The sequence below is a fragment of the Pituophis catenifer genome, unplaced genomic scaffold, assembly GCF_029215685.1.
Source record: "Pituophis catenifer annectens isolate HBS135680 unplaced genomic scaffold, rPitCat1.0.hap2 SCAF_2, whole genome shotgun sequence".
NCBI classification, from domain to species: Eukaryota; Metazoa; Chordata; class Lepidosauria; order Squamata; family Colubridae; genus Pituophis; species Pituophis catenifer.
Window position 1 is genome coordinate 42,702,960 of NW_027256882.1, and position 27,186 is coordinate 42,730,145.

The following is a 27,186-nucleotide window of genomic DNA, read 5'->3' on the forward strand; positions in this document are numbered from 1 at the left end:
TGAACCTGACTTCCCCGTTGACTTTGCTGATCGGAAGGTCAAAAAAGTTGATCACATCACACACACACACACACACACACACACACACACACACACACACACACACAAACACCCCAGACCCTGTAAGTATCATAAATATGATCCAGTTGTCAAGGTTCTGAATTTTGATGATGTGACCACCATGTAAGTGTGAAAAACATTCCCAAATCACTTTTCAGTGCCGTTGTAACCCTAATGGTCATTAAATGAACTGTTGTAAGTCAAGAATTACCTGTACTTCTTTGTATGTATGAAGAATTGTCCCTAAGATGTGCGATTTTGGAGCTAACTTGAAATTTGTATTCAGGCAAAGAGCTGAGCTTGCTCTAAACCCTTAAAGAAGCAACCATACACCACTTTATACAGAAATAAATCCTGCTTCAGTTTATTGGGATTAATTCCAAGGGATGTGCATGTATCAAAATGTAACCTTAAGACTGTATAAAGTCTCTGGGAACAAATCCCACTGAACATGAGAGCATTAGCCTTTGCTTAGACAAGTATAAGATTGGTGGCTCCCTAGGTGGCTCAGTGGCTAAGACACTGAGCTTGTCGATCAGAAAAGTTGGTGGTTCGAATCCCTAGTATAGGTCTCCTGTGTGAGCAGGGAGGTTGGACTAGATGACCTCCGAGGTCCCTTCCAACTCTGTTACTGTCTTAAGGAGGTCTTTATTTTATAAAGACTGGTGATCTCCTATGTTGGATCATCAAGGACATTTTTCCAGTTATCCGGTGAGTGGTTACGTTCAGTCTCTCAGGACCTCCAAGTGTTTTAAGTGTGCTTTTGATCAGCTTTCCCCAACTGGCATTTTTTTATAACCTGCTGAGACTGTAATTAAGAATTCTGTCCTTTGGGCCATGTTTAGAAATCCTAGAAACTGTAGTCCCAATTTTGAGGTCATAGACTGTGGAAGACTAATCTAAAGGTAGCCTTAAGCATGTTTATTTAAATGCTTCTCTCCACAAGGAGCAACCCTGCACAACGGGGAGTTTTGTACATATTCTGTCCCTTCTGCATATAAAGAATCCTGTATAGGAAGTCTGTTCTGTATTCCTACTCTAGATGCCCCCCCGGATGCACGTTGCAAAAGAGATGTTTAGTTCTGTCCCTAAATATGGGTAGTCCTCCACTTACAACAGTACATTTAGTGACTGTTCGATGTTACAACAGCACTGAAAAAAGTGACTTATGACCATTTTTCACACTTATGACCGTAGCAGCATCCCATGGTTATGTGAACAAAATTCAGACGCTTGGCAACTGACTCATATTTATGATGGTTGCAGTATCCCGGGCTGATGTGATCCTCTTTTGTGGCCTTCTGACAAGCAAAGTCCATGGAGAAGCCAGATTCACTTAACAGCGGTGGCAAGACAGGTCCTAAAATGGGGCAAAACTCACTTAACAAATGTCTCTTGTTACCAACACGTCTTTGTCACCAACAAAGATTTTGGGCTGAGTTAAAAAAATATAGTAATGAAATATGATAGAGATTTTTACAATACAGGAATTGAAGAAAAGATGTGAAATATAATATATAGATGTATGATTATTGGATAGATTCAGAAGGTTGAAATGAATGTCATAAATAAAAATTAACTTAAATCATAGAATACTTTGATAATGTGGGAAGAAATAGTTATATCTAAACAAATGATTAATGAGGATAACAATATATAGATTGATGATTTTTTTTAAATTTGATTTATATGCCGCCCTTCTCCGGAGACTCAGGGTGGCTTACAATGCGTTAAGCAATAGCCTTCATACTTTTGTATATTTATACAAAGTCAGCTTATTGCCCCCACAAACTGGGTCCTCAATTTACCTACCTTAGAAAGGATGGAAGGCTGAGTCAACCTTGAGCCTGATGTAGGAGAGGAACACCACCAAGACAGTGCCAGGACCAGTAGGACATAATCAACTCAGAAAGGCAAAGGCCACAGGCATAGGAAGATGACCTTCCCAAAATAGAACACATGAACATCAGGGCCATTTAGGAACAAAAGAGGACCCAGGGAAATGGCACACACTAAAGACTCAGGACATGCCAGGAAGAGAACTATCAAGACAGCAGAAACTAGGAGAGCAAAACAAAACGGATGGCAGAGGATTAGCAAAAGGAAAAGATTTAATCAATAGCCCCAGCAATCTGATAAGAGCCAAGCCGGGAGCAAGGGCTTAATTGATAACAACATGATCAGTTTAAGGCAAAAGGAAAAATAATGAAAGCAGAAAGAAACAAAAGGACGTAAAATCAAATAACTAAGACACCACCCAATCTCAAGTAGGAAAGATTCAGAATAAGAAAGCACAGGGCAATCCATGAACTCACACACAAAAGACAGACACACAAAAGTAACAAAAGAAACAAAGGATTTCCTTTGTACAGAAAAATATAAAAATGTATGCTTACCTTGTAACGATGTCAGCTCACCCAGGAACGCTGGTCCGCGACTTCGCTCGATCTGACTTCCTGAAAAATAAAGAAAACTTGCTTTCACGCAGCTTGCTTCTCTCGCGGTTTTGCGCGGTGCCGGAACGCTCTCCCAGCCGGGAAATTCGAATCCTGTGGGAGAGGAAACCTCTCCTCCCTTCCAACACTGGTGAGATTCGAACTTACAGTAATTGCAGACAGCTGGTGTTAATCACAATGCTATGAGTCTGCTGAGCCACCAGGCCCTATGAGAATCAAGGTAAATTGAAAACTGTAAACTATGAATTTGGTGAATGATGCACAAAAGACTTGTAACCAACCGACACACTGTTTGCAAATTGATGATGGTTTTATGTTTGTTCGTTTAAAAAATAAAAAAATCTTTTTTAAAAAGAAAAAGATTTTGGGCTCGATTGTGGTCATAGATCAAGGACTACACGTAATCCCAATTTTGAGGTCTTAGACGGAGGAAGACTAATCTAAGGGCAGTCTTAGGCACATTTAGTTAAATGCTTTTCTCCACAATGTGGAGTTTTGTACCTTCTGTATATGCCTTCTGCATATAAAGACTTATGTATAGGAAGTCTGTTCTGTATTCCTACTCTGGATGCCTCCTGCACGTTGCAGAAAAGATTATTTAGTTCTGTCCCTAAATATAGACCAAATCACTTGCAAAACTCAAACCAAGTATTACAGCTCTCCTCAAAGTACTTGTTTTCAGAAGTTGGGCTACTAGGCTCATGGATGGGGGTTGTAGTCCACTGCACTTGGAACCCATTAGATAGAATTGGTGACCAGTTTAGGGTAACCATTATTTTCATTGGTAACATAATGAATGATCTGGAAGCTGGGTGTTTTCTATTGTTTCCAATCTTCTATGTCTGATTTTTTTGGGGTGTGTGTGTCATTTTTGCCACTTTAGGAGTCAGCTGCATTTGAACAGGTAACTGTGAACCTTACAGAGGATATATTATTGGATTTTGATCCTTACCTGTTCGCCCTCAGTGGAAGTAACCTCCAGCAGTATTGCACCTTGCTGTCCTGGTTAGGTAAGGTTGTTACTCATAATTTTTTATTCAGCCACAAGCTTTAACAATGCAATCTCCAGAATTCTATGTAGACCATGTTACAAGCATCTAAAAGGAGGTTTTACCACAAGTGAACCATTGTCAGTTCCTGTCAAAGACAAGGCTAGCAGTCTACTAAACAAAGTTGGCAATATGACTCCTTGACCAGAGAGGCCCTATGGGCTTCCAATGATACAATGGCTGTAAGAAAACTTCCAAACTGCTTGGTCCTTCTGTAGGACTGCAAAACTGTTTAGAAGGGGTCGAATTCCTGAATCTGAAAACTGCCCACCCAGTCAATCTTCCATCTTTTCACTCACAGTGATTCCTTATTATCCCTTAGTACAGGGCTCTGCAACCTTAAACACTCAAAGAGCCATTTGGACCCGTTTCCCACAGAAAAGAAAACACCGGGAGCCACAAAACCCTTCCCGTGCCTGATTGTTTCTTGAGTGGCCACAAAACTAGCATATATAGTTGAATTAAACGTTCTGTTTTCTTCTGAAACTTTTCTTTTCTTGGATTTATCCATGGTTGGCCTACCGGGGGTTGAAAAGCTCAATCAATCGTGTGCCAGCGGGTGTCGCAAATTGGCGGTTGTGATGCATATTTTGAGTGACGGAGCCACAGCAGAGGGGTGAAAAGGCCACATGTGGCTCCAGAGCCGCAAGTTGCTGACCCCTGTTAAGGCTACATCCAGACACCGATTAAGAACGTGTGCAGGTCCTCTCGATTTGGTCATTATAGAACAGTAGTCTGTAGAGATTCTCAGTCATCCAGGTCATGGTTGTCCCAAAGGTGCTTTTTCAGGAGGCAACTGGACTTTCTTGTTTTTTCTTTTGAAGACATTTCACTTTTCATCCAAGAAGCTTCTTCAGCTCTGACTGGATGGTGGGGAACAGAAGGATTTATATTCCTTGCAGACAGCTGGTCATCTGCATCCTTTTAGAGCAGCAGTCACTAACTGGTGGTCCGTGAGAAAATTTTGGTGGTCCGCAGAAAAATTATTTGCATTTTTTTATATTGCACCAAATACAATTTATTTATTATTCATATTAGTGGTCCGTGGGATTTACAATTATGAATGTAGTGATCCCTGAGGTCTGAAAGGTTGGAGACCCCTGTTTTAGAGGGTCGTGTAGAACAATAGAGTTGAAAACTGCCCCAAAGGCAGTTATCTCACAAGGTGGATGTAATATGTCTGCCTTTATACATAAATTGGAGTGTGCAATTGCCAGTAAACTGAGGCCCACACTTATTTTTCAGCCACATCATAGGGGGAGGAGAGAGAGGCGAGGTGGTTCAGGTAAAAGGACATTCACCCTATTCTACCCAACACCTGCCTTAAGGACATCTTATGCAGCCTACAAAAATCCTTGAAAGCACCACATGGCAAGGAAGAAGCATTAGGAACTCTCATTGATTGCTGACATTTTTTTACCATCTAGATCAGGGGTATCAAACTTGATTTCATTGAGGGCCGCATCAGAGTTGTGTTTGACCTTGGGGAGTGTGGCCAGCTCAACATCATTCGTGTCAGGGGCACCTGTGGTGGTGGTCCAAGTACTCTGCCAGCGAAAACAGGCTCCCGAGCTCCATTTTTAGATGCGACGGCCTCCTGCAACCCTCTGCCACCATAAACGGAGCTCGGGAGATGAAAGGGATGAAAGAGCCACATGCGGCTCCAGACCCTTGAACTAGGCCACAAGAGTACAATTCTCTTTCTAACATTTTGCTGGAAATTCCTATCACATACAGTAGTTGCCAGACTTCATGACGTTCCTCCTTTCAACTTTCAAGAGAAAATTGGTGGGGGTGATAGACTGGAATGTTTCAGCAGAAGTTCCGAGTAGATGGTAGAAGCAGCTCCTGGGTAAAATGTTCTACCCATGGTTGCTGCTCTATCAAAATAGAGGTAGTCCTCAATTTACAACCATTTGTTTAGTCACCATTCAAAGTTACAACGGCACTGAAAAAAGTGACTTATGACTTTTTCACACTTAAGGCCATTGCAATATTCCCACGATCATGTGGTCAAAATTGGGATGCTTGGCAACTGGTTCATATTTATGGCAGCATTCCGGGGTCATGTGATCACACCTTTTTGTGACCTTCTGACAACGAAAGTCAGTGAGGAAGCCCGTATACACTTAACAACTGTGTTACTAACTTAACAACTGCAGTGATTCACTTAAGAATTCACTTAACAGTTGTGGCAAGAACGGTTGTAAAACAAGGCAAAGGTCCCTTTACAAATGTCTCGCTTAGCAATGGAAATTTTGGGCTCAGTTGTGGTCCCTAAGTTGAGGAGTACCTGTAAAATGAAAAGAATGAGAGTTTGTGCTGCCAAAAAAAGAATGTACATTATATAGAACTAGTAATTGTAGAGGTGGGCAGCCTAGAGTCTGCTTGTAGCCTCTGCTAGCAGCTTGAGTTCGTGCTCAAAATGTTGGCGATTGGTTTTAGGCATGCATTTTTTCCCTCTCCCTCCTCCCCAATCAGGACGGAAATTGACCTCCTCAAAAAAAAAAAAAAAAGTCTGAAATCATTTAGGGTCCAACCCAAGGAGAATTTCTCAGTCCTGATTTCTATTTCACATTCATACTTGTTTTTTTTTTTTTTAATTTGATTTATATGCCGCCCTTCTCCGGAGACTCAGGGCAGCTTACAATGCGTTAAGCAATAGCCTTCATACTTTTGTATATTTGCAATATTCTGACATATACAAAGTCAGCTTATTGCCCCCACAAACTGGGTCCTCATTTAACCTACCTTAGGAAGGATGGAAGGCTGAGTCAACCTTGTGCCTGATGAGATTCGAACTTATAGTAATTGCAGAAAGCTGGTGTCAATCACAGTGCTTTTAGTCTGCTGAGCCTCCAGGCCCTTTCTTCAAGTCTGTGTCCCAACAGGCCACCTCGTTTCTTTTTTTTTCCTTTTTATCTTGACAGTGATCTTGTAAAGGTTTAGCTAAGAGAGAACTACAGAATAAAAAACATGCCAGGGAATTTAAGCGGTATTGGGCACTGGAAGTAGAGTCTGCCTTCTTTTAGCCCAGTGAGGCCTCCCACGAAGCCACTTGAGTTGGGACCTTTCAAAGAATAAGATGGATAAAAGGTTTATGAGTTACAGCATTATTCTTAATAACCCATCCATGCAATTTTTAAAATAATATTTGGGGCTAATGGCATAAGAGGCAATCAGATCTCCACTTGGCATTCAATAATTGCAATTAGCAGTTGAACCAGAAGAAAATGTAAGTGGTTAATAGTCTGAATGTAATGCATTCAATTCAAGGGGAAAAAGGAATGTTGGATTATTCACAAGAGGGTAAAAAAGTAGAAAGAAGTTGTATATTTCATAGGAATCTCTATTCAGGGCTATTTTTAGACTCTTCTTTAGCAAATTGGAAGAAATGAAACAATTCTCACTTCAGGATTTGCTAAATTCTGTTATTTATTTAGGCCAGATAAATGTGTTCCATGCCTTCCTTCCTGAGCTGGGATTTGAGGGGAAAAGAGGAGATTCTCTAACATTTTTTTTTAATATAACAAACCCACATTTCTTTTTTTTTAAAAAACTTTTAAATATATTACTGTGCATTTGAAAATAAAAATAAAAATGCACAATCCTACGAAAAGAAACCAACTAACTACAAAAAAATAAAAACTCTTAACAAAAAGAATATAATTTATAGTGAACAATAAGGAGTGAAACAAAGAGGAAAAACTCATAAGCGATAAGTTTGCAACAGTTTTTCATATTCTACAAAAGCAGTTTATTCTGTTTGAAATGTGGAAGCTTCCCTTGTTTTTAAATACTTGTAGATGACATGCTTAGGAAATTCTTTAATATAAAGATCCATTATATTAAAGCTTAAAGGTGATTTAGCTTAATGATTGGTGACAGGCAAACACCCTCGGGGTCATCCTAAACAAAAGACCTTTCGGAAGTGATCAATAGAGGAGGACATGGCTAATTGAAGGATAGATCTACCTGAAATTCAGCCAGACTCCTTCCCTTCCATTCAACTTTGCAGAATTACAGAGTGGGGGAAGGTTGCATGTATGCATAAGTGCATGTGTGCCATTGCAGGTTGAAATCAGCAGGGGGTCTTCCTTGATAGCTCCTTCTTTTTTTTTTTTTTTAATTTGATTTATATGCCGCCCTTCTCCGGAGACTCAGGGCGGCTTACAATGTGCTCTTCTACTGTATGGCTTCCATCTTCAGGTGATTCCTGTACTTTTTAGCAAGGATGGAGAGCATGGGAGAACTTCCCAGAAAGGCAGGAAAATCAAAATTGCCTGTATAAACTCTAAAATACAGAGCTTGGCAGAGTGTCTTGCCTGAGCTTTAAACCAGGGAGAATGCTTTCACCAGGTTGCAATGGAGCCTTTCAGATCCAGGCCAGTTTGGATCCAGGTCAGATCCAGGCCACTACCCTAGTTAACTTCATAACCAACAAGACAGACACAGATTTCAGAGATAATTAGAACTGCAGAAAAAACAATTGCTACCAACCTGCCTTCCATTGAGGACCTGTATACTGTACCAGTCAAAAAGAGGGCTGTGAAAATATCTACAGATCCCTCACATCCTGGACATAAACTGTTTCAACTCCTACCCTCAAAACGACGCTATAGAGCACTGCATACCAGAACAATTAGACACAAGAACAGTTTTTCCCCGAATGCCATCACTCTGCTAAACAAATAATTCCCTCAACACTGTCAAACTATTTACTAAGTCTGCTCTACTATTAATCTTGTCATCGTTCCCATCACCCATCTCCTCCCACTTATGACTGTATGACTGTAACTTTGTTGTTTGTATCCTTACGATTTATATTGACTGTTTCCTAATATGATTTGATTGCTTATTTGTTCCCTATGACTGTCATTAAGTGTTGTACCTTATGATTCTTGACTAATGTATCTTTTCTTTTATGTACACTGAGAGCGTATGGGCCAAGACAAATTCCTTGTGTGTCCAATCACACTTGGCTAATAAAAAATTCTATTCTATCTATTCTATAACTAGAGAAGCTAGGGATTCAAGCTTTTTTCATGTGAAACACTTATTCTTCACTAACCACAACCATTTCAATCTCTTTTGCAATCTGGCTGGACAGAGATGCAGAAGCGCAACTCAGAAGTTTTCCTGGAGACAGAAGAAGGTGTTGCCACACCCCTTTCGTTGGTCCACATCGAGGAGGAATTTAACACATCTCCATCTTTATACCAAGGTAAGGAGTTCATGAAACCAGCTAGGAAGTCATTGATTGGCCCACTGACCAAATGAGTGCAACAAGGGGGAAAAATGAAAATCTATCAACCTGCCCACTAGGACACCTTTCCAATTATCTCAAAGCAGAGGTAGGTAGTCTTTAGATGTGTAAAAACATAGTAGGCCAAGGGATGGTGCAAAGTGGCTCAGCATATTTTGGCTTCGACCCCGCCCCGCCTCCCCCCAAAATCATTTTGGGAGATGTTTCTTCGTTGTCTTTTGTTTTTAAACTGTTACACCTCTTTGGATGAGCACTATATTTTTGGCATGTATCACATTGTAGATATGGGGAAATATGACACCGATTTCCAGCACCTCTAATCAGGGTTGACTTAGGAGCACCAAAAAGGGTCATGAAAGCCTCATCCACTTTTGGGGCTCTGGTTGCCTACCTCTCTTCTTAAAGTAAAACTGCTTTTTTGCAAGTGTGGTGGAAGACTGTTGGGCTCCCCATTTTCTTACCATAAGAACTCTTTGCTTGAGGAAGGCAAATAAACCAGAAGGAAGACGAAGGTCTGTGTCTCATCTCCTTCTTAAAGGCATCTGGCATGGCATTCTATTAACCCTGTCTTACCCAGCAGACTCCCCCAAAGGCCAGGAAAGCAGTTGGCGGGAGAGGGGTCTGTTTTCCAGCAAGCTTAGAGAAGTTTGGGAATTCTCACTTCCTCCCTTTGCTTTTCCTTCCACCCAGACCCTAAGTTGGAATGCAAAAATGCTAAGGAAAAAAATATGGGGTTGCATTATCACAGACATTGAGTGGGGACTCTTTACCCTGTTCCCCATTGGAAGATGTTTAAAAAAAACAAGACAGAGATAGAAATTTACTTTCATCTTAGAAAGATTAGGGTATCTTATAGTCAGCAGTTCACACAATAGTTAAGCAGGATTGATCTGTCTGGGGCTGCATCTAAACTTCTTGGAGTCAATTAACTAGATTGATTAATCATTTTAGCTTGGCTAACACTGTCAGTAAATCAGTGGGGTGCAACCTTGTCCATGCTATTGCCTCCCATGGGAATCAGGAATACAGTTCCCAGAATTCAGGTTCCCACTTCATATGGCTAGTATTTTGCTAGTCCTGTATTGTTCAGCATAAAAAAAAAAGCTTCCTAGTTACAAGAAATAATTTATAGCAGAATCTGCCCAGTTTACCTTGGAAAAATTTTTAAATTTTTATTTTATTTATTTGAGTTACTGTACAGTTTGAAGAACACTCTTTTCTTCAGAATTATGGCATCTTTTCAAGAGCAAGTTTCCAATTTATTTTATACAGGAATAGGAGCGGGTAGTTTAAGTTTGGATGGAGTTTTGCATATTACACAAAAATTAGAGGGAAAAGGGGGGGAGAAATTCCCTCGACTCCTATACCCAGCATATATTTTTCTTTCATCTTTGCTATCTAATAGTTCTATCTAAATCAGAAGTGGATGAGAAGAGTTCCTCCAGAACTCTTAAACTACAAGTCCCAGCAGCAGCAGCCAGCATAATAGGCAGTTTTGCAACTTGTGGTCCATCAGTTTTGGAGAGCCACACATTCCCCACCTCTGAATGACCTCATGGATGGTCATTCTGGAGCCCTTGGATAAAACAGTACACAACCTCTGAACCTCCCCTGCTCTGCCTGCTCTTTTTTGCATACAGGTAGTCCTCATGTAGCAACCACAATTGGGAACAGTAACTTGGTCATTAAGCAAAGCAGTGATTAAGTGAAATTGTGACCGTGCTTATGATCTTAAGTCAGCTTTCCTTTCCTTTGGAAACCTGCAAAGGTCATAAATGTGAGGACCAGTTGCAATGTGACTTACCACTATCGTAAACTGCAAATGGTCACTAAACATAGACTATCTGTATTTAATGCTAGTTCTCGCCTAACTAGGCCCCCTCTGGATACAGTGAACCAATTCCCATAATTCCTTAGCCAGCATGGAAATGGCAATTCTACATTTCTGGAAAGCACCAAGTTAAGAAAGATTTACCGTATTTTTCGGAGTATAAGACGCTCCGGACTATAAGACGCACCTACCTTTTTTGGTGAAGAAAACAAGAAAAAGAAATATGCCTCTGCCTCCCAGCAATTTTGCCTCGTAGCAGCAAACAGCCTGCTTTACTTTCATTTTCGTTTTCAGCATAGCTTAATTAGCACAAGAAAAAAAAATCTGCTCCCAGCAATTTAGCTCCTTGCAGCAAGCAGCAGAGGCCCGCACAGCAATAGGCAATGGCAATCCCTGCAGCCTGAAACAGCTGAGAGTTGGGAGGCCGATCCAACAGACAATCAACTTGTGCTAATTAGGCTGTGCTGAAGCTGAAATGGGCTGTTTTTTCTTGCTGCTTGCTGCAAGGAGATAAATTGCTGGGGGGCAGAGGCCAAAGGGTGGGGGCCAGTGGGTGTGCGGGACTACATTCGGTGTATAAGACACACCCAAATTTTCATCCCCTTTTGGGAGGGAGGAAGAAGGTGCATCTTATACTCCGAAAAGTACGGTAACGAAGACTAAAGGCTTAACTCTAAATACACCCATTTTCAAAATTAACCGTGACTCCATCTCTGGTTACCCAAGCAGGTGATGGGGTAGCACAAACCAAAGAGCAAGAAAACATGTCTCTTGTGAGGCTGCAATATAATTTTGTCCGAGAAGCTAATCTACCAACAAGAAGCAGCGACATTTTCCTGACTGGTGAAAAGGCCAGCCTGTTTCCTGAGCTGCCCAAAGCCCACCCATATGCAAAGGGACTCATTAAAGATTTCAGCACCGCAACCACACACCAGGGGAGTTCTTTGTATGTCAAGACCACCTATGTCTCGCTCAAGCAACATGGCGGTGGGGTAATTCCCCAGAGTCGGGAGCAGAATAATCCTCCGGATGCTGTGGTTACAGGAGACAGTTCACAAGAGGAAGGGCATCCTAGCAAGAGGTCACCTCTGGAGAAGGAAAATCACCCTGGGAACAATATTGAGGCAGATGATAACCAGTTACCAACTTCTGAAGTTCATGAAGAAATATGTGACGGAGAGGCATCCTCTGGAGGTCCTAATTCTTCAGAGAAACATCTCGGCCCCATCCCTGTTACCCACCAACAGGTCTCCCTTAAAGGCGACCCCATCTTCAGATGTCCCAATTGTAGCCATCCTTTCGAGTGCAGTTCTGCAAATCTGGTGGGACAAGGAGTCAAGGCCACCATCAAGTGGGTGAAACTCACCTGCTCCTCTAAAGAGAAGGCTGGCGAGGTAGTGGAGAAGCCCTTCCATTGCCCCGATTGTGGGAAGGGCTTCCTTCACCGCTCCAGCATCCCACGGCATCAGAGGCTCCACAAGAAGGAAGATTCATCTCCCGATTCAGAGAAGCAAATGCCCAGCCTGTGCGCTAATTGTGGGACCTCGTTCACTATAAAGCCCCTCGTAACCAAACGCCAGAGGTTGGATGGGACCGGCCAGCCGTTCAGTTGCCTCTTCTGCGATAAGAGCTATGGGCAGAGAAGTCATCTGAAGAGACACCAGCAGACGAAGCACCAGATGACTCAATAAACCGGACAGCTGCTTTGGCCAAAGACAAGGGCTGCTTCCTTCTATACCTGCCAGGAATTGCTGGGAGAAATTTCTCCTTCTTTTCCTTTCCTGATCAAAATTCTCCTGAAGAATGGAAAGTTTGGGGGGGGGGAGGGGGGGCTTTTCCCAAACTAGGACGTTGATGTGTCTGGTCACTCTCCTTACTGTCATGGCTTATCTCTGATTTGACCACATGGGCTGCCAAAACTATCTTAGCCTGTGAAGTAGGTGAAATGGGCAGCCTCGAAATCTAGGTAGATAGATAGATAAATAAAGATACTTTCCTTCCCATCTCGCTTATGCTATCTTTATTCATTATGGGAGGACTCCAATTTTGCCATGATCAGCACAACCCATGGGGAGGAATGATGAGAGCTGCACCCCAACAATACGTTGAAGCAACCTGGTCCACCAGTTACTTACATTAACCCTAAAAACAGCAATGCCCAATTACTGCACGTGTTTATGTTAGTATCTTCATAGTTATGCTACTGCAAAGGAGAAGGGTCTCTGGGCTATATACAATTAGTCCTCAACTTATAGCAGTTCATTTAGTGACTGAAATTAACAACGGCACTGAAAAAATTGACTTATGACCATTTTTCACATCTACAACTGTTGCAGCATCCCTTTGCTCATGTAATCAAAATTCAGACTTGGCCACTGATTCATATTTATGACAGATGCAGGGTCTTGGGGTCATGTGATCACTTTTTTGCGACCTTCTGACAGTCAATAAGGAAGCCAGATTCACTTAACAACCGTGTTACCAACTTAACAACTGTGGTGATTCGCTTAACAACTGTGGCAAGAAAGGTCATAAAATGGGGCAAAATTCACTTAGCAACTGTCTCACTTAGCAACAGAAATGTTCGGCTCAATTGTGGTTGTAAGTTGAGGACTACCTGTATGTCATCTCCTACAGTATAATTGGTTTTGCTTTCATTACTATGGCTGATAGGGAGCCGCACACAGTAAAATCCCCCATGTGTTTATTCAAAAAACTTGAAATTTGGCATGTATGTTCCTCTTGGCTTCTAGGTGCTCACTAAGAAAGAGTTTTTTGAAATGACCATCAGATTATTAGTATTTCATATACAGTGTTCTATTCACATGCTCTGATGCTAAGGCGCTAGACATTCTACTCCCCCTCCCCACCTGAAAAGAACTCTGTTCCAACTGCCACTTGCCTTATATTAACAAGCCGTTCGCTAAACCAGGTGTGGGCGTGGCCACCGCATGATTCATCCGGCCTGCGGGTTGGGACATTCTACTCCCCTCCCCCTCTGTTCCAACTGCCAGTTGCCTTATATTAACACAGCCTGGTACTACGGAGTTACACATTCTACATTAAGTTTCAGGCTTTAACTGTCAATTAATCACGCCCGATCACAGTTTTGTAGCAAAGCACGGGTGTCCAGCTAGTAAACCTATATTTTGCAAGAACTTGGTCCATGGTTAAGGGAGCCAGATGGTCAAGTGGTTAAAACAGCAGACTAGAAACCATTACTTGGTGAGCTCTTGTCCCTTAGGCACAAAGCCAGCTTAGGCCGGTCCCCCTCTCACAGCCCTGGCAAAGAGGCCATGGCAAACCTCTGAAAAGCCTTGCCAAGAAAATTGCAGGGACCAGCAATTTTCAAACAGCTGAACCAAAAAAAAAAAAAAAATTGGCAGTAGAGTTGTGAATTTGAATTTAGCTGTTGAAAAGCAGCGTTCATGAATTTGATTGCTTTGTTAATAGTCACAACATGTGCTTCACTCACCAGGTTAAGCACAATAAACCTGGGCTCTCTCAATCTTTGCCTGTGGGCTCCGGGCAGCTCTGGGTTGCCCCAAAGCTATACAATATGGGGTTAGGAAGTGCCTGGCCTTGCATCTGATCTCTGATTCACTTTTTTAACAGGTGCTTTTCTCTTCTACCCTTCTTTGAAAGGACACTATCCTTTCACATCCAATTTCATGCCTTTGCCAGGTGACCAGAGGTCCTAGCAATACTGAAGCCAGCAGATATGATACTGTAATATGTTGATCGCATTATGTGTACCATCTTAAATGGGAGTACTATTTACACACCCTTGGGCAAAGAAGGCATTTCCACAGTTGAAGTGGAGCCATGGGTGCCAGGTAACATTTTGGCACTGTCCAGATGGTTGATTGCAATGCCATATACCTAGGGCCGCCTTTGCATTGGACTTGGATCCTTTTCAAGTGGGGCAGAAAATGTCTGCTCAAAGTTAATACCAGGTTTGTGGCTGCCTACTCATTTTCCAGGAGTTAAGTTCTTTTCTTTAAAAGGCTTCAATTGTTTGGACTTTCAAGTACCTGAAGTGCCTTGTCTGGCTAGGTTTAAATGTCTAATGCAAAATCCTTTTTTAGATGTCTTGTTTGCAGCACACATGCCATGTAACAATGGACTGGTTAAGCACTTCCTTTGCCATTTTTGTGCATCCTTCCCATGAGATTTGTCTGACATCTACATTGCAACCTTTTAAACATCAGGCAGACACATTGTTAAATCATGCACTTTTTTTTAATGGATTGCCAACATCTCTGTTGTTAAAGTAAATCCTAAATATGCTGCATGTTTTATTTTTATACAAATTAAGAAGTCCCGAAAGGCTATCATAAGTATAACAGTACCTTAAACATTTCAGACAAGAAATCTCTTGGGTGTTCATGTCCATATAGGTTTGTTCAGTGGACTAAGTAAAAAATCTCACCTCTGTCTAGACTACCTGGGGGTTATTCTGAAACATCACCTAATTTTTTTTTTTTAATTTGATTTATATGCCACCCTTCTCCGGAGACTCAGGGTGGCTTACAATGTGCTAAGCAATAGCCTTCATTCTTTTGTATATTTATACAAAGTCAGCTTATTGCCCCCACAACTGGGTCCTCAATTTACCTACCTTAGAAAGGATGGAAGGCTGAGTCAACCTTGAGCCTGGCGCGATTCGAACCTGCAGTAATTGCAGGCAGCTGGTCTTAATAACAGGGTGCTTTAGACCACTGTACTACCAAGGCTCTTATTTGAAGGGAAAAGGGGGTGAATTTTTTTTTATAGGACAAATCTGAAGATAGGAATAGTAACCCACTTGTCTGACGTTACCATCCTAAATGCCAGGTGCCCAGTGGTGGGATTCAAATAATTTAACAACCGGTTCTCTGCCCTAATGATTTCTTCCAACAACCAGTTTGCCAAACTGTTCAGAGAGTTAACAACCGGTTCTCCCGAAGTGGTGCGAACTGGCTGAATCCCACCACTGCAGGTGCCCCCTTCAAAAGCCCCTCATTGTGTGGTCCTTAACTATGCTGTGGAGATTAGAATAGAATAGAATAGAATAGAATAGAATAGAATAGAATAGAATAGAATAGAATAGAATAGAATAGAATAGAATAGAATAGAATAGAATTTTTTATTGGCCAAGTGTGATTGGACACACAAGGAATTTGTCTTGGTGCACATGCTCTCAGTGTACATAAAAGAAAAGATAAGTTCATCAAGAATCATAAGGTACAACACTTAATGATAGTCATAGGGTACAAATAAGCAATCGGGAAACAATACCGATATAAATCGTAAGGATACCAGCAACAAAATTACAGTCATACAGTCCTAAGCAGAAGGAGATGGGTGGTGGGAACGATGAGAAGATTTAATAGTCGTGCAGACTTAGTAAATAGTTTGAACATTATATGCCTACTGTTAACAATCATGATGCTAACTAGGTTTTCTCTTCCGTCTATTTTTGTGGGGGTGGGGGGTGGGGTGTCTTGCAAGCCGTTCCTCGAAGGAAGAGCCGTCCAAGATCGATTCGCTATTGGAAGATAAAAGCGTTCAAACTGATCCGGGAGCTGCGCGTTTCGCAGCCGATCCTCTGGACGTTGCCCCGGTGAGCCAGTGGTGGGATTCAAATAATTTTCACAACCGGTTCTCTGCCCCTAAGGATTTCTTCCAACAAGCAGTTCGCCAAACTGCTCAGAAAGTCAACAACCGGTTCTCCCGAAGTGGTGCGAACTGGCTGAATCCCACCAGTGTCCGGGAGCAACCCTTGGCATAAAGCGAGCGGGGTGGATGGATGGGTGGGTGGGTGCCTGCGGTCGGTTTCGGGCGAAAAGCGAACTACTGTCCCCCCCCCCCATCCATCCATCCACCCACCCCTCCCGTTCCTTCCCTCCCCCGGCTCAGGCCGTGCTCCGCTGCCACCAGAGGGCTCCGGCGACTTCCAGCGAGCGAGCGGGGCTGCGCTTTCCCTTCGTCTCTCTCCGCCCTGCGTCTGGCCGGGATGAGTTTCCTGTCTCGGGCGCTTGCTGCATCCGGATCAGCGGGAGTCAGCTCGGCCGGGAGAGCCGCAGGAGCAGCTGTGCTTCGCTTTTCCGACCGATCCACGACCGGGCGTCGCGAGGCGCTGGCCACCAGCGGAGCGATCTCGGTCTTCCAGCCGCCGCTTTTTGCTATTCTCTCTGTCTTGTCTGTCTCTCTTTGCTCGACCGAGGTGGGAACTGCCCTCCGGCCACAAAAAACGATCAACGCGGGGGCTCCGCCCAGGCTCTGCGGCCATTCAGCCGCCCCTCCGTCCTGGCCGAGCTAGATGCCCTCGGGGGGATCCAGGGAGAAGGGGAGGGGGTTGGGCATCTAGTCCAGCATGGCCCAAGGGAGGAAGAATGGGGGAGGGGGGGGGCGCAGCGGGGCGATTCTCCCAACGCGCGTTCTGCCCTGCGCCGTCTCGCGTGGGAATTTCTCCTGCAGCTGCTTCGGTTGCTCTGGACGGGCAAGGAAGTGGGTTTTCCTCCTTCCCGCGCTCCCCGCCCTTCCTTTCCCCCCGTTTATGGGGTTTTCCAAAGAGCCAGAAGCGCCTCTTCCAAATTTCTGGTTGGGGGGGGTGGAAAAGAGCCTGGGGTGTTTTTTTTTTCTTTTTTTTAAAAAAAAAAAGTAATAGTGAGGCCTCTTGGGAAGAACAAGCCTAGAATTGTCCCCCAGATTTCCACTACTGACAAAAGCGATGTTGTCAGCAGGGAAGGAGGGTTTCTGCTGTTCCCAAGCCCCGGGATCATAGCTCAGGATATGCTCCGAAATAACAGATTAACAGAGTTGGAAGGGACTTTATAGGTCATCTAGTCCAACCCCCCCCCCCCCCAAGCAGGAGACCCTACTGTGTACTGTGTAATTTCTAGGAGAAAAGATGACAGGATGTGGGGGTGGAGTGAAAAGGGGAATAGCCTAGAATCCCTACCTGGTCATAAGAGAATTCCTGGGAGTACCTTTCTCTTCTGCTCATTACTAGGAGTCATTAAGAGAGGAAAAGACCAAAGTTATGATGATGAACCCAATCTGGTTTGCTTCCAGGCAATTCGATGTTCCTCCACCGGGGTTAGAGGCTCAGCCTAGTGAAAATTATTAGAAATGAATTTGGAGGGGAAAGAAGTGTGAAAGGTACAGTGGGTGATGATTAAATTGAAGGGATGGCAGAACCTGGGCATGGAGTGAAAAGGGGGTGGAGTGAAAAGGGGATCAGCTTAGAATCCCTACATAGTCACAAGAGAACTAAGTCAGATTAACGGAGTTGGAAGGGACATTAAAACTCATCTAGTCCAACCCCCCTCCGCCTAACCAGGAGACCCTATTGTGTAAGAGTGGGGGGAAAGAAAGGAGAGCTGATTTATACACAGGATTTTTAAAGCTTTGCCCATCTGTATCAGGTGTGCCCCCCCTCCTCCTTCCCACCCCTTCCCCCCAGCTTGGCACCCCAGAGTCTTGGCCCTTTGAATCTCTCAGAAATGGGTCTAGCTGCAGCCTCAAATCTCTAGGAACATCACGCTGGGAAGGGATAAATAACCTCTATGTTTTCCACCACCCAAATCCCTGGGGAAGAAAAAATAGATAGCAGCGAACAGCAGCTGCAGAAGAGGATGGTGCTGTTTTGCACGGTGCATTTAATTAGATCAATTAATGAGCTTGAAGCTGCAACTGGAAAACATGGAACAGTTGGGTTAGCTTTAACTTCGATGGTTGGGAAAGCAACATTGTCCAAACTGGGAAAAGAGGTTTATTTGATACTTTAGCAGTATGAAGTTCTGTCTGTTTCTTGCTGAAGACATATAAGCTCATTTTTAGGGGATGCCTGAATTTCTCTGTATTGTGCATAGGAAGGAGGTAGTTATGGTGCTAAAGTAGGTTTGGGAGGAGGACTGGAGTTACTTTTGTCACATAAAGGAGTATAATGCAAACAAGACGTATTTCACAAGACAAGTGAAACTTAAAACAGCTACTTAGATGTTGCATCTTGCTAGATGGCTGAGGTTATTATGTTTTTTTTAAAATCCAACTGTGTATGTGTATGCATGGTCTTAAAAGTAAGAGCTGAGTTCTCTGAGATATGCAAAATCTTTTTTGCAGGTACCTGATTCTGTTTGTTTCTTTGCAAGAAGAAAAAAAACCATCCCTGGATAATGGGGAAAAAAAAACATTAAAAGTTAATGCTTTCCCAAGTTTAGTGCTCAATTTTCCAATTAGGTCACCTCCAGATATCCCCAGCCAATGTCATAAGTCTGAGCAAACTGGAAATTGTGACCTAACACACCTGGAAGGCTCTTATTTTAAATGTTGACCTGGGGAGGGGGAGGAATTGTCTGGATCCTTCTGGTTTAATTTAACCCCACCCATCCCCCTCAATGCTTGGAAGATTTATAAAGTCATGTGCGGTTATGTAAAATAGGTCATTAGCATGCTGGTGTTAATGCTGTTTGAGACATTGTTGCTTAATTAACATGTTTTTAATGCAGGATGAGGCATTCAGGTTTTGAATGGGTGGGTGGGTAGTTGAGTTTGAGACTGGCATGAGATGGATCACAGTTGTGGAATCAGATGTATTGCTAATAAAAGAAAATGGGGTTGCCTGGCCAATGATACTATAGGATTAAGATTATAAATTTGGGAGTTAAAATTTTAGGCTGGGGCGCAGAGAAGCATTTTGTATTACATAGGATAGGATAGGATAGGATAGGATTAGAATAGAATAGAATAGAATAGAATAGAATAGAATAGAATAGAATAGAATAGAATAGAATAGAATAGAATAGAATAGAATAGAATAGAATAGAATAGAATTTTTTATTGGCCAAGTATGATTGGACACACAAGGAATTTGTCTTTGGTGCATATGTTCTCAGTGTACATAAAAAGACAAGATACTGGTACATTCGTCAAGAATCATAAGGTACAACACTTAATGATAGTCATAGAGTACAAATAAGCAATCAAATCATACTAGGAAACAATATCAATATAAATCGTAAGGATACAAGCAACAAAGTTACAGCCATGCAGTCATAAGTGGGAGGAGATGGGTGATAGGAACGATGAGAAGACTAATAGTAATAGTAATGCAGACTTAGTGAATAGTTTGACAGTGTTGAGGGAATTATTTGTTTATTATTTATTATTATTATTATTATTATTATTATTATTATTATTATTTATTATTTATTTGATGACATTTGGGAAATAACTGTTCTTTTGTCTACTTGTTCTGGTGTGCAGAGCTCTATAGTGTCATTTTGAGGGTAGGAGTTGAAACAGTTTATGTCCAGGATGCGAGGGGTCTGTAGATATTTTCACAGCCCTCTTTTTGACTCATGCAGTATACAGGTCCTCAGTGGAAGGCAGGTTGGTAGCAATTGTTTTTTCTGCAGTTCTAATTATCCTCTGAAGTCTGTGTCTGTCTTGTTGGGTTGCAGAATCTATGCCATTTTACATATTATAAGTCGGCATAAGAAAAATGTAACTCCAAATATTGTGGTATTGCTTTTACATCCTGTCATGGTTCATGAAAGCACTCTAGAATGAATGGGTTGGAAAAATTAAAGCCCAGCGTTTGACTGAAGAAAGATGGATTTGCAAATTCTGTAATTTGAATTAAAACATGGGCCTTGATTCACTATATTGCTTATCAAGAATATACTTGGTTTTTGTTAATTAAGTCTGATAGCAAGGTAGCAATACAGGTAATCCTCGACTTACAACCATTTGTTTAGTGACGGTTTGAAGTTATAATGGCACTGAGAAAAATGACTTATAACCAGTTTTCACACTTATAACCATTGCAGCATCCCCATGGCCACAGGAACAAAATTCAGGAGCTTGGAAACTGCCATGTATTTATGACAGTTGCATTGTCCCAAAATGATCACTATTTGTAACTTTTCCCAACCAGCTTCCGACAAGCAAAGTCAATGGGGGAAGCCAGATTCATTTAATGACCACATGATTCACTTAATAACTACAGTGATTCACTTAACAAATGTGGCAATAAAGGATGTAAAATGGAGCAAAACTCACTTAACACTCGTCTTGCTTAGCCACAGAACTTTTGGATTCAATTATTGTCGTAAGTCGAGGACTACCTGTAATGACCTAATATAAGATCATTATTCTCTATCTTGTTTAATGGTGCCTGACCTATCTGGCAACTGTCCGTCAGCAGCAGAGGCGAAATAAAAGTTGTGTATTTACCAGTTTGTGGTTGTCCACAATGATCAATCTTGTATAATGAAACATTCGCCAAATATTGCGGAGTAAAGTTAATGGAAGTTGAAGTTCTGTTCCTTTTAAAGGCAGTCTGGGAATTTTGATAGACATGCTCTAACAGTGAGGTCCGCTCACCCTTTTTCTAATTGAAATCCTGGGTGTTGGGCATTGATTCTGGATGCTTTAGTTGAACCTCGCTTAAAAGCTGTTGCCACAGTAGGTTGAATTTTGCAAAACATCGGTCAAGCTCTTGTAGAAAGGAATATCTAGCCGCACGATCATCAGAGGCTTTTTTTTTTTTCTTTTAAAAGCATTTTTTGGCCGAAGAGGTTGCAGAAAAAATGCTTTTAAAAGTAAAAAAAAAGCTTCTGATGATTGTGCGGCTCAGCTGGGCATGGGGGTGTGGACACAGGGATTTTTGCTACCGGTTCTCTGAACCACCCGCCTCCATCGCTACTGGATCAGGCGATCCGGTCCGAACCGGGAGCATTTCACCCCTGGAAATAATGTCTATATGTTAGAAAGGGAGTCTTTTTCTCTCTCGTAAATATTAGAAGCTGAAATCATTCAGTGAATTTACATGATGGAAGACTCAGAACAGAGAGCTGTGGAATTTGCTAGTAGAAGATGGCATAAGAGAGTCAGTTTGGCCTAGTGGTTCAGGCACCAGGCTAAAAACCAGGAGACTGTGAATTCTAGGCCCACTCCAGGGTTGTTGTTCTGGAGAAAATAGGAGGAGGCAGGAATATTAGGTATGTTCGCTGCCTTGACTTGTTTATAAAAAAATAATACAGGCGGGATTTGAAAAATCTAAAATAAAAAATAAGGAAAGGGAGGAGAGAAGGTAGGGTTGCTTTGGCCATGCTCATCCACAGGCATGTTGCTCTTCCAAGGTAATATATGAACAAAATGAAACCTGCAGTTTCCTCAGGCATTTTGCTCAAGCAGGTAGATGAGTTCTGCTACTATTAATGGTGAGTGAGGTGATTTATCTGTGGGTGCTGAGGGGGGTATTTTAGTGATTGTGTTTTAATCTCATCCTTGACTCAAGAGTTCTTGAGTGAAATGGGCAGCTACATAAATTATATAGTTTTGACTAAGATCAAGTGTAGTTATCTGTTTTTAATAGTTTAATATCTGATATGTTCATTTGGTCTAGTGATCAAGGCATCTGGCTTGTAAACGGGAGACTCTGAGTTCTAGTTTTGCCTCGGGCATGGAAGCTGGCTGGGAGACTTTGAGCTAGTCCACGGGTCTGTAACCTGTTGCTCTGGAGCCGCATGTAGCTCTTTCATCCCTCTGCTACGGCTCCCTGTCACTCAAAATATGCATCACAACTGCCAATGCGTGACACCCGCCAGCACGTGATTTATTGAGCTTTTTGGCCCATCTTTTTTTTTTCGGAGTTCAAAATGTTTTTGTTGCATGCGGAAATAAAAATTTGTTTTCTCTGTAGCAGTTCATTGATTTCATAAATGCAACACATTATAGTTTTTATATACATAGCATAAAGGTAAAAAACTATATATGTAGTGTTATCTTCATTTTAGATGTCAAAACGGTTTTGTGGCTCCCGGTGTTTTCTTTTCTGTGAGAAACAGGTCCAAATGGCTCTTTTGAGTGTTTAAGGTTGCCAACCCCTCAGCTAATCACTCTCTCAGAGTTGTCATTGTGGGGAAAATAGGAGAAGGAAGGAGTATTGTGTATGTGTGCTTCCTTGAGCTATTTATAAAAAAAATAAAAGTGGGATATATAAATAAAGATGTAGCCTTATATTTCTTTTTTTTTTTTTAAATCTTTTACTATTTTTGAATTCGAGTGGTCACTTCAAGATCCAGTATACAGCTTATAGAAAACACGATAATACAGCTTCATTTTTTTTTTAAATTTTAATTTATATGCCGCCCTTCTTTGTATATTTTATACAAAGTCATCTTATTGCCCCCACAAACCGGGTCCTCATTTTACCTACCTTAGAGAAAGGATGGAAGGTTGAGTCAACCTTGAGCTTGGTGAGAATTGAACTCGCAGTATTATTCATTTCCTGTGTGTCAGAACAACAGCTGTTCAAATGTAGATATGTAACAGTATATACAGTGGAGGAACCAAAGGACATTTTCCAAGAAACACTTAGAAAATGTATGCCCTGTGTTCAATAAAATTAGGAACAACAACTTTTTTTAAAAAAAAAAAAAGTGTGTGTGAATAGCTCAAGACCTTGAAATCCAGAAGGGATAGATAGACAGACAGATAGATAGATAGATAGATAGATAGATAGATAGATAGATAGATAGATAGATAGATAGATAGACAGACAGACAGACAGACAGACAGACAGACAGACACAGACAGACAGACACAGACAGACAGACAGACAGACATCAGTGTGTGTGTGTGTGTGTGTATATATATATAGAGAGAGAGAGAGGGAGGGAGAGAGAGAGAGAAAAGACAATGGATGCTAATGAAAATGGGACCTTGGAGTGGAAGGGTGGAAAAGGAATGGCGCATGAACAGATTTACTTTGCTCAAGAATAAAAGAAAAGGCCTCTCATTGCTTAGGTGACAATAGGCATTTGGAATAAATGCAGTGGTTCCAGGCTATTCTCTGATATCTGGCTTTAGCTATAAATAATCCTATAAATGACCCCCCCCCCCATATATGACAGCCAGTGGGGGAAGGCAGATTCCCTTAACAACCACATGATTTACTTACCAACTGCAATGATTTACTTAACAACCGTAGCAAATATGTCCTAAATTTAGGCATTAACTCCCTTGAGAACCACCTTGCTTATCATCAGAAATTTTGGTCCCAAAGATGGTCATAAGTCAAGGACTACCTTGCTGGTGTTGTTGGAGTTAGCAGAGATGGCTAATTTGACTGTTTTGATCAAGGGAAAAAAACACAAATATTTTTGTTTCTACCTGAAAACCACTTCTGGACTTTATGCTTGAGGTAGAAAAAAAATGAAACTTTGATTTTGGGATTTACCAATTCGATAGATTTGTTGTGTAGAGATGGCTAGTTTAAACTATTATGTAAAAGTAAAACGTTATGGTTTGATGTTACTACCCTATTCTACTACACTAAAGGCAGTCGGAAGTCAGTGCCTCTTCTTTCTTTTTTCTCCCCTCTTTTCCACACTTTTCCCTTCCCTATTTTTCCTACTATTTAAGAAGCTTGAAATAGATCTATACCAGTCTCCCTTTATTTCTTTATCAGTAAAATATATTTGGTATATATATATATATATATATATATATATATATATATATATATATATATAGTAAGTTATACTATAAACCAATAACATTTAAAAAAGAGAGAGAGAGAATGTTGAAAGTGGGAAAAAAGATAAGTCAAGGACTTAACTGTGTTAGCATTCCTAACTTTGGTTTCCTGATCTGGGCTACCTCAAAGGGCTGACGTATCTGGCCTCTTCTTTTTTTATTTTTCTCAGCAGGTGATGGAACAATGAAGGACACCAAAGGGAAGACTTTGCAAGAGAAGGAGGAGGGCTTTGAACCTCAAGTTGAACTGCATTTCACCATATTGGAAGAATCAGAAGGGGGCATTTCTCAGGGGAAACTCTGGCCCTGTGAGATTGACGCAGAGCTACGGCCCAAGAGTTCCTGTCAGCCTGATCCAGATGATGAATTACTTTATTCTGATCAATCCCGGTCCTCACCGGAAATACAGAAGCTACACCCAGAACCTGACAAGAGGGCCCAGGAGAGAAGAGTGGAAATGTACCCTAAACCTGGTTCTGAGCAACAGGTCGAGCTTCATTTTACAATCCTGGAGGAATCTGAAGGGGGCATTTCTGAAGGTAAACTCTGTGCAAGTGAGATAGGACAGGATGAGTCACCACCGATGGTGAGCTACCCAGAACGGCAGTGGAATAGGCCTGTTCAGTGGAGTGAGAAAGCTGGTCAGCCGTCTGGTGTGAAGGAATCTCTCCCAGCTGAGGACAGGACAGAAGCTGAGGCTAAAAGGCCAATCCTCCAGCCGGACAGCTCTGATCAGCAGGTAGAGCTCCATTTTACCATATTTGATGATCCTGAGGAACGAAGCCTTTCCCAGGGACCGGAGGACTATCCGGTTTGGGAAAGCCCATTTAAGCCAGCGCTTTATCAAGGTGACTATCCAAAAGAAATTTGGGATGCGTCCATTGACAGTCTTGGAGATGTCTTTGAAGCATCTTTACAGCAGCAGTTCTACTCCGAAGGAAGACTATACCCCTGTACCGAATGCGGCCGAGTTTTCAACCGGAAGTCAACTCTGACCCGACACTGGCGGACCCACACAGGGGAGAAGCCGTACTCGTGTCTCTATTGCGGACGGAGTTTCAGCTTGAATCTGAATCTTCTTACCCATCAGATGACCCATACGGGAGAGAAACCCTACAAATGTCCAGACTGTGGGCAAAGCTTCACTCGTAGCACGAGTGTCACCCGGCACCAGAGGAACCACAGAGAGGAAGGCCTTTTGAAAAATGACTTGTGGGAGGACACTTTCTCATACCCGGTCCCAGTTCCTTTCACTTACCCGATGCCTCTTCTGGCGGAGGAGAAGTCCTTTGTGTGCCCCGTTTGTGGCGAGGCCTTTACTCACAGTGGGAGCCTGAATAGGCACTTGCGAACACATGGGGTGGAGAGGCCTTATAAGTGCATGGTCTGTGGGGAAGGTTTCTGTTCTATGTCCAAGCTTTACCGGCACGAGAGAATTCACATGGTGGACAAGCCCTACCACTGTGAAATCTGCGGGAAGAGCTTTGCCGTCAAGTCAACGCTGACCCGGCACCAGATGCTCCACCAGGCAGAGAGGCCCTACATGTGTTCCCACTGTGAGAAGGGCTACGTTCAGCGGAGTCACCTGGCCAGGCACCATCACAAAGCACATCCCGGGGTCCCCTTTAACCCAGTTAAAGCAAACACTATGCCTGCCACCATTCTGGATTCTGACAACTTAATCACCTATTTCTGGGGAGATGAGGAAACAGACACTACCCCAGAGCCTGTCCCAACTCAATTGATCTATTCGGAGCAGATTGCTTCGGAGGGACTTAATTCTAATGTGGAATTCCCTGTTCTCTGGAGAGAACCTCACTAAGATCCCACCTCTTGTCTTCTTAAATCTCCATGCACTGGGGTGCTTCTGATCTTAGAGTTTGATGATGCAAAGTAGATTTTTATGGTAGGAAACAAAAAAAAAACCAACAACTTGGTTTTGTTGTGGACAGTCTTTGTGCCAAGACCTTTTCCTGCCTTGTTACTCATATTCCAGGAACTGTCCTGTCACGCCCATATACAACATCCACATCTCCAGAAGATATGTCATTGTTGTTGTTCCTTACAGTCCGCTACAGATGGTGCCAGTATCCAAACGCTTGTAGGAGGCAGTCCCAGCAAAGAGTGAGAGGTGGGCAATCAGCACACTTCTGGATGGACCCGCTCACACAAATTTCTCTAACTGCTGAATAAAACAGGAGCTGTGTGCCGTAGTACTGGGCTCAAAGGACATCTGTATATCTCTTGGTGCAAATCTTCACAGGGGGAAAGGGAATAGTCCAGCCTGTAGCAAGATATTTAGTTGTAGGTGATGTGTGGGAGCTTGGAAATTCATCTGAAATCATTTTTGTTTGTGATAAGGATGTCTACGGAGATTCTCAACCATCCAGGTCATGTTTATCCCAAAGGTGCTTTTTTCAAAAGGCAAACTGGACTTTTTTTTCCTTGAAGACGCTTCACTTCTCATCTAAGAAGCTTCTTCAGTTCTGACTCTGTAGTAAGGATGGAGATTTTTTTTTCCCCCTTACAGGAAGCCTTTGCCTTGTTTCATCACTTCTTTTTTGGGGGGTAATGGATGAACTTTTAAGAGAAATGAATAAAATATAGAAACAGAGAAGACATACCTAAAGGCTATTATTTGATGCACAAACCAGATGTCCTGTAAAAAATGTCTAAGATCTAGGCAGAACATAAATATTTTGAAGAAATAAATACAGGAATATGATGATCCCATTTCTGTTTTGTTTTCCTGTTCTCCAGATTTTCCTGTTGTCATCTGAGCTAGTGGACTATCACTAGTGCAGCCTTAAGGTTTACAAGTTTTAAGAAAGGCAACAGAGTCCAGGGGCCTCTTGCTCATTCTAGGTCTATATCGGGTGGGTTCTACTTACCTTTACTACCGGTTCGCAACGGGATTCACATACCCAGATCGCCGATGACGACATCTGGGGCGGTGGGCGGGGCCTCCCACCCGTTTTACTACCAGTTCGT

The 27,186-nt window shown here is 42.3% G+C and overlaps 1 protein-coding gene across 1 annotated transcript; it reads left to right on the forward strand.

Moving 5' to 3' along the window:
- Positions 1-16,823: 16,823 nt before the first annotated feature.
- On the forward strand, positions 16,824-26,812 carry LOC139309434 (zinc finger protein 436-like). Its single transcript, XM_070933502.1, has 2 exons — positions 16,824-16,870; positions 24,366-26,812. The coding sequence occupies exon 2, from the start codon at positions 24,380-24,382 to the stop codon at positions 26,015-26,017; it is 1,638 nt and encodes a 545-aa protein (XP_070789603.1). The 5' UTR covers positions 16,824-16,870; positions 24,366-24,379; the 3' UTR covers positions 26,018-26,812.
- Positions 26,813-27,186: the final 374 nt, after the last annotated feature.

Excerpts from the sequence above, each read along its gene's own strand:
- LOC139309434 (XM_070933502.1), top strand. The coding sequence starts at position 24,380 with ATGAAGGACACCAAAGGGAAGACTTTGCAAGAGAAGGAGGAGGGCTTT.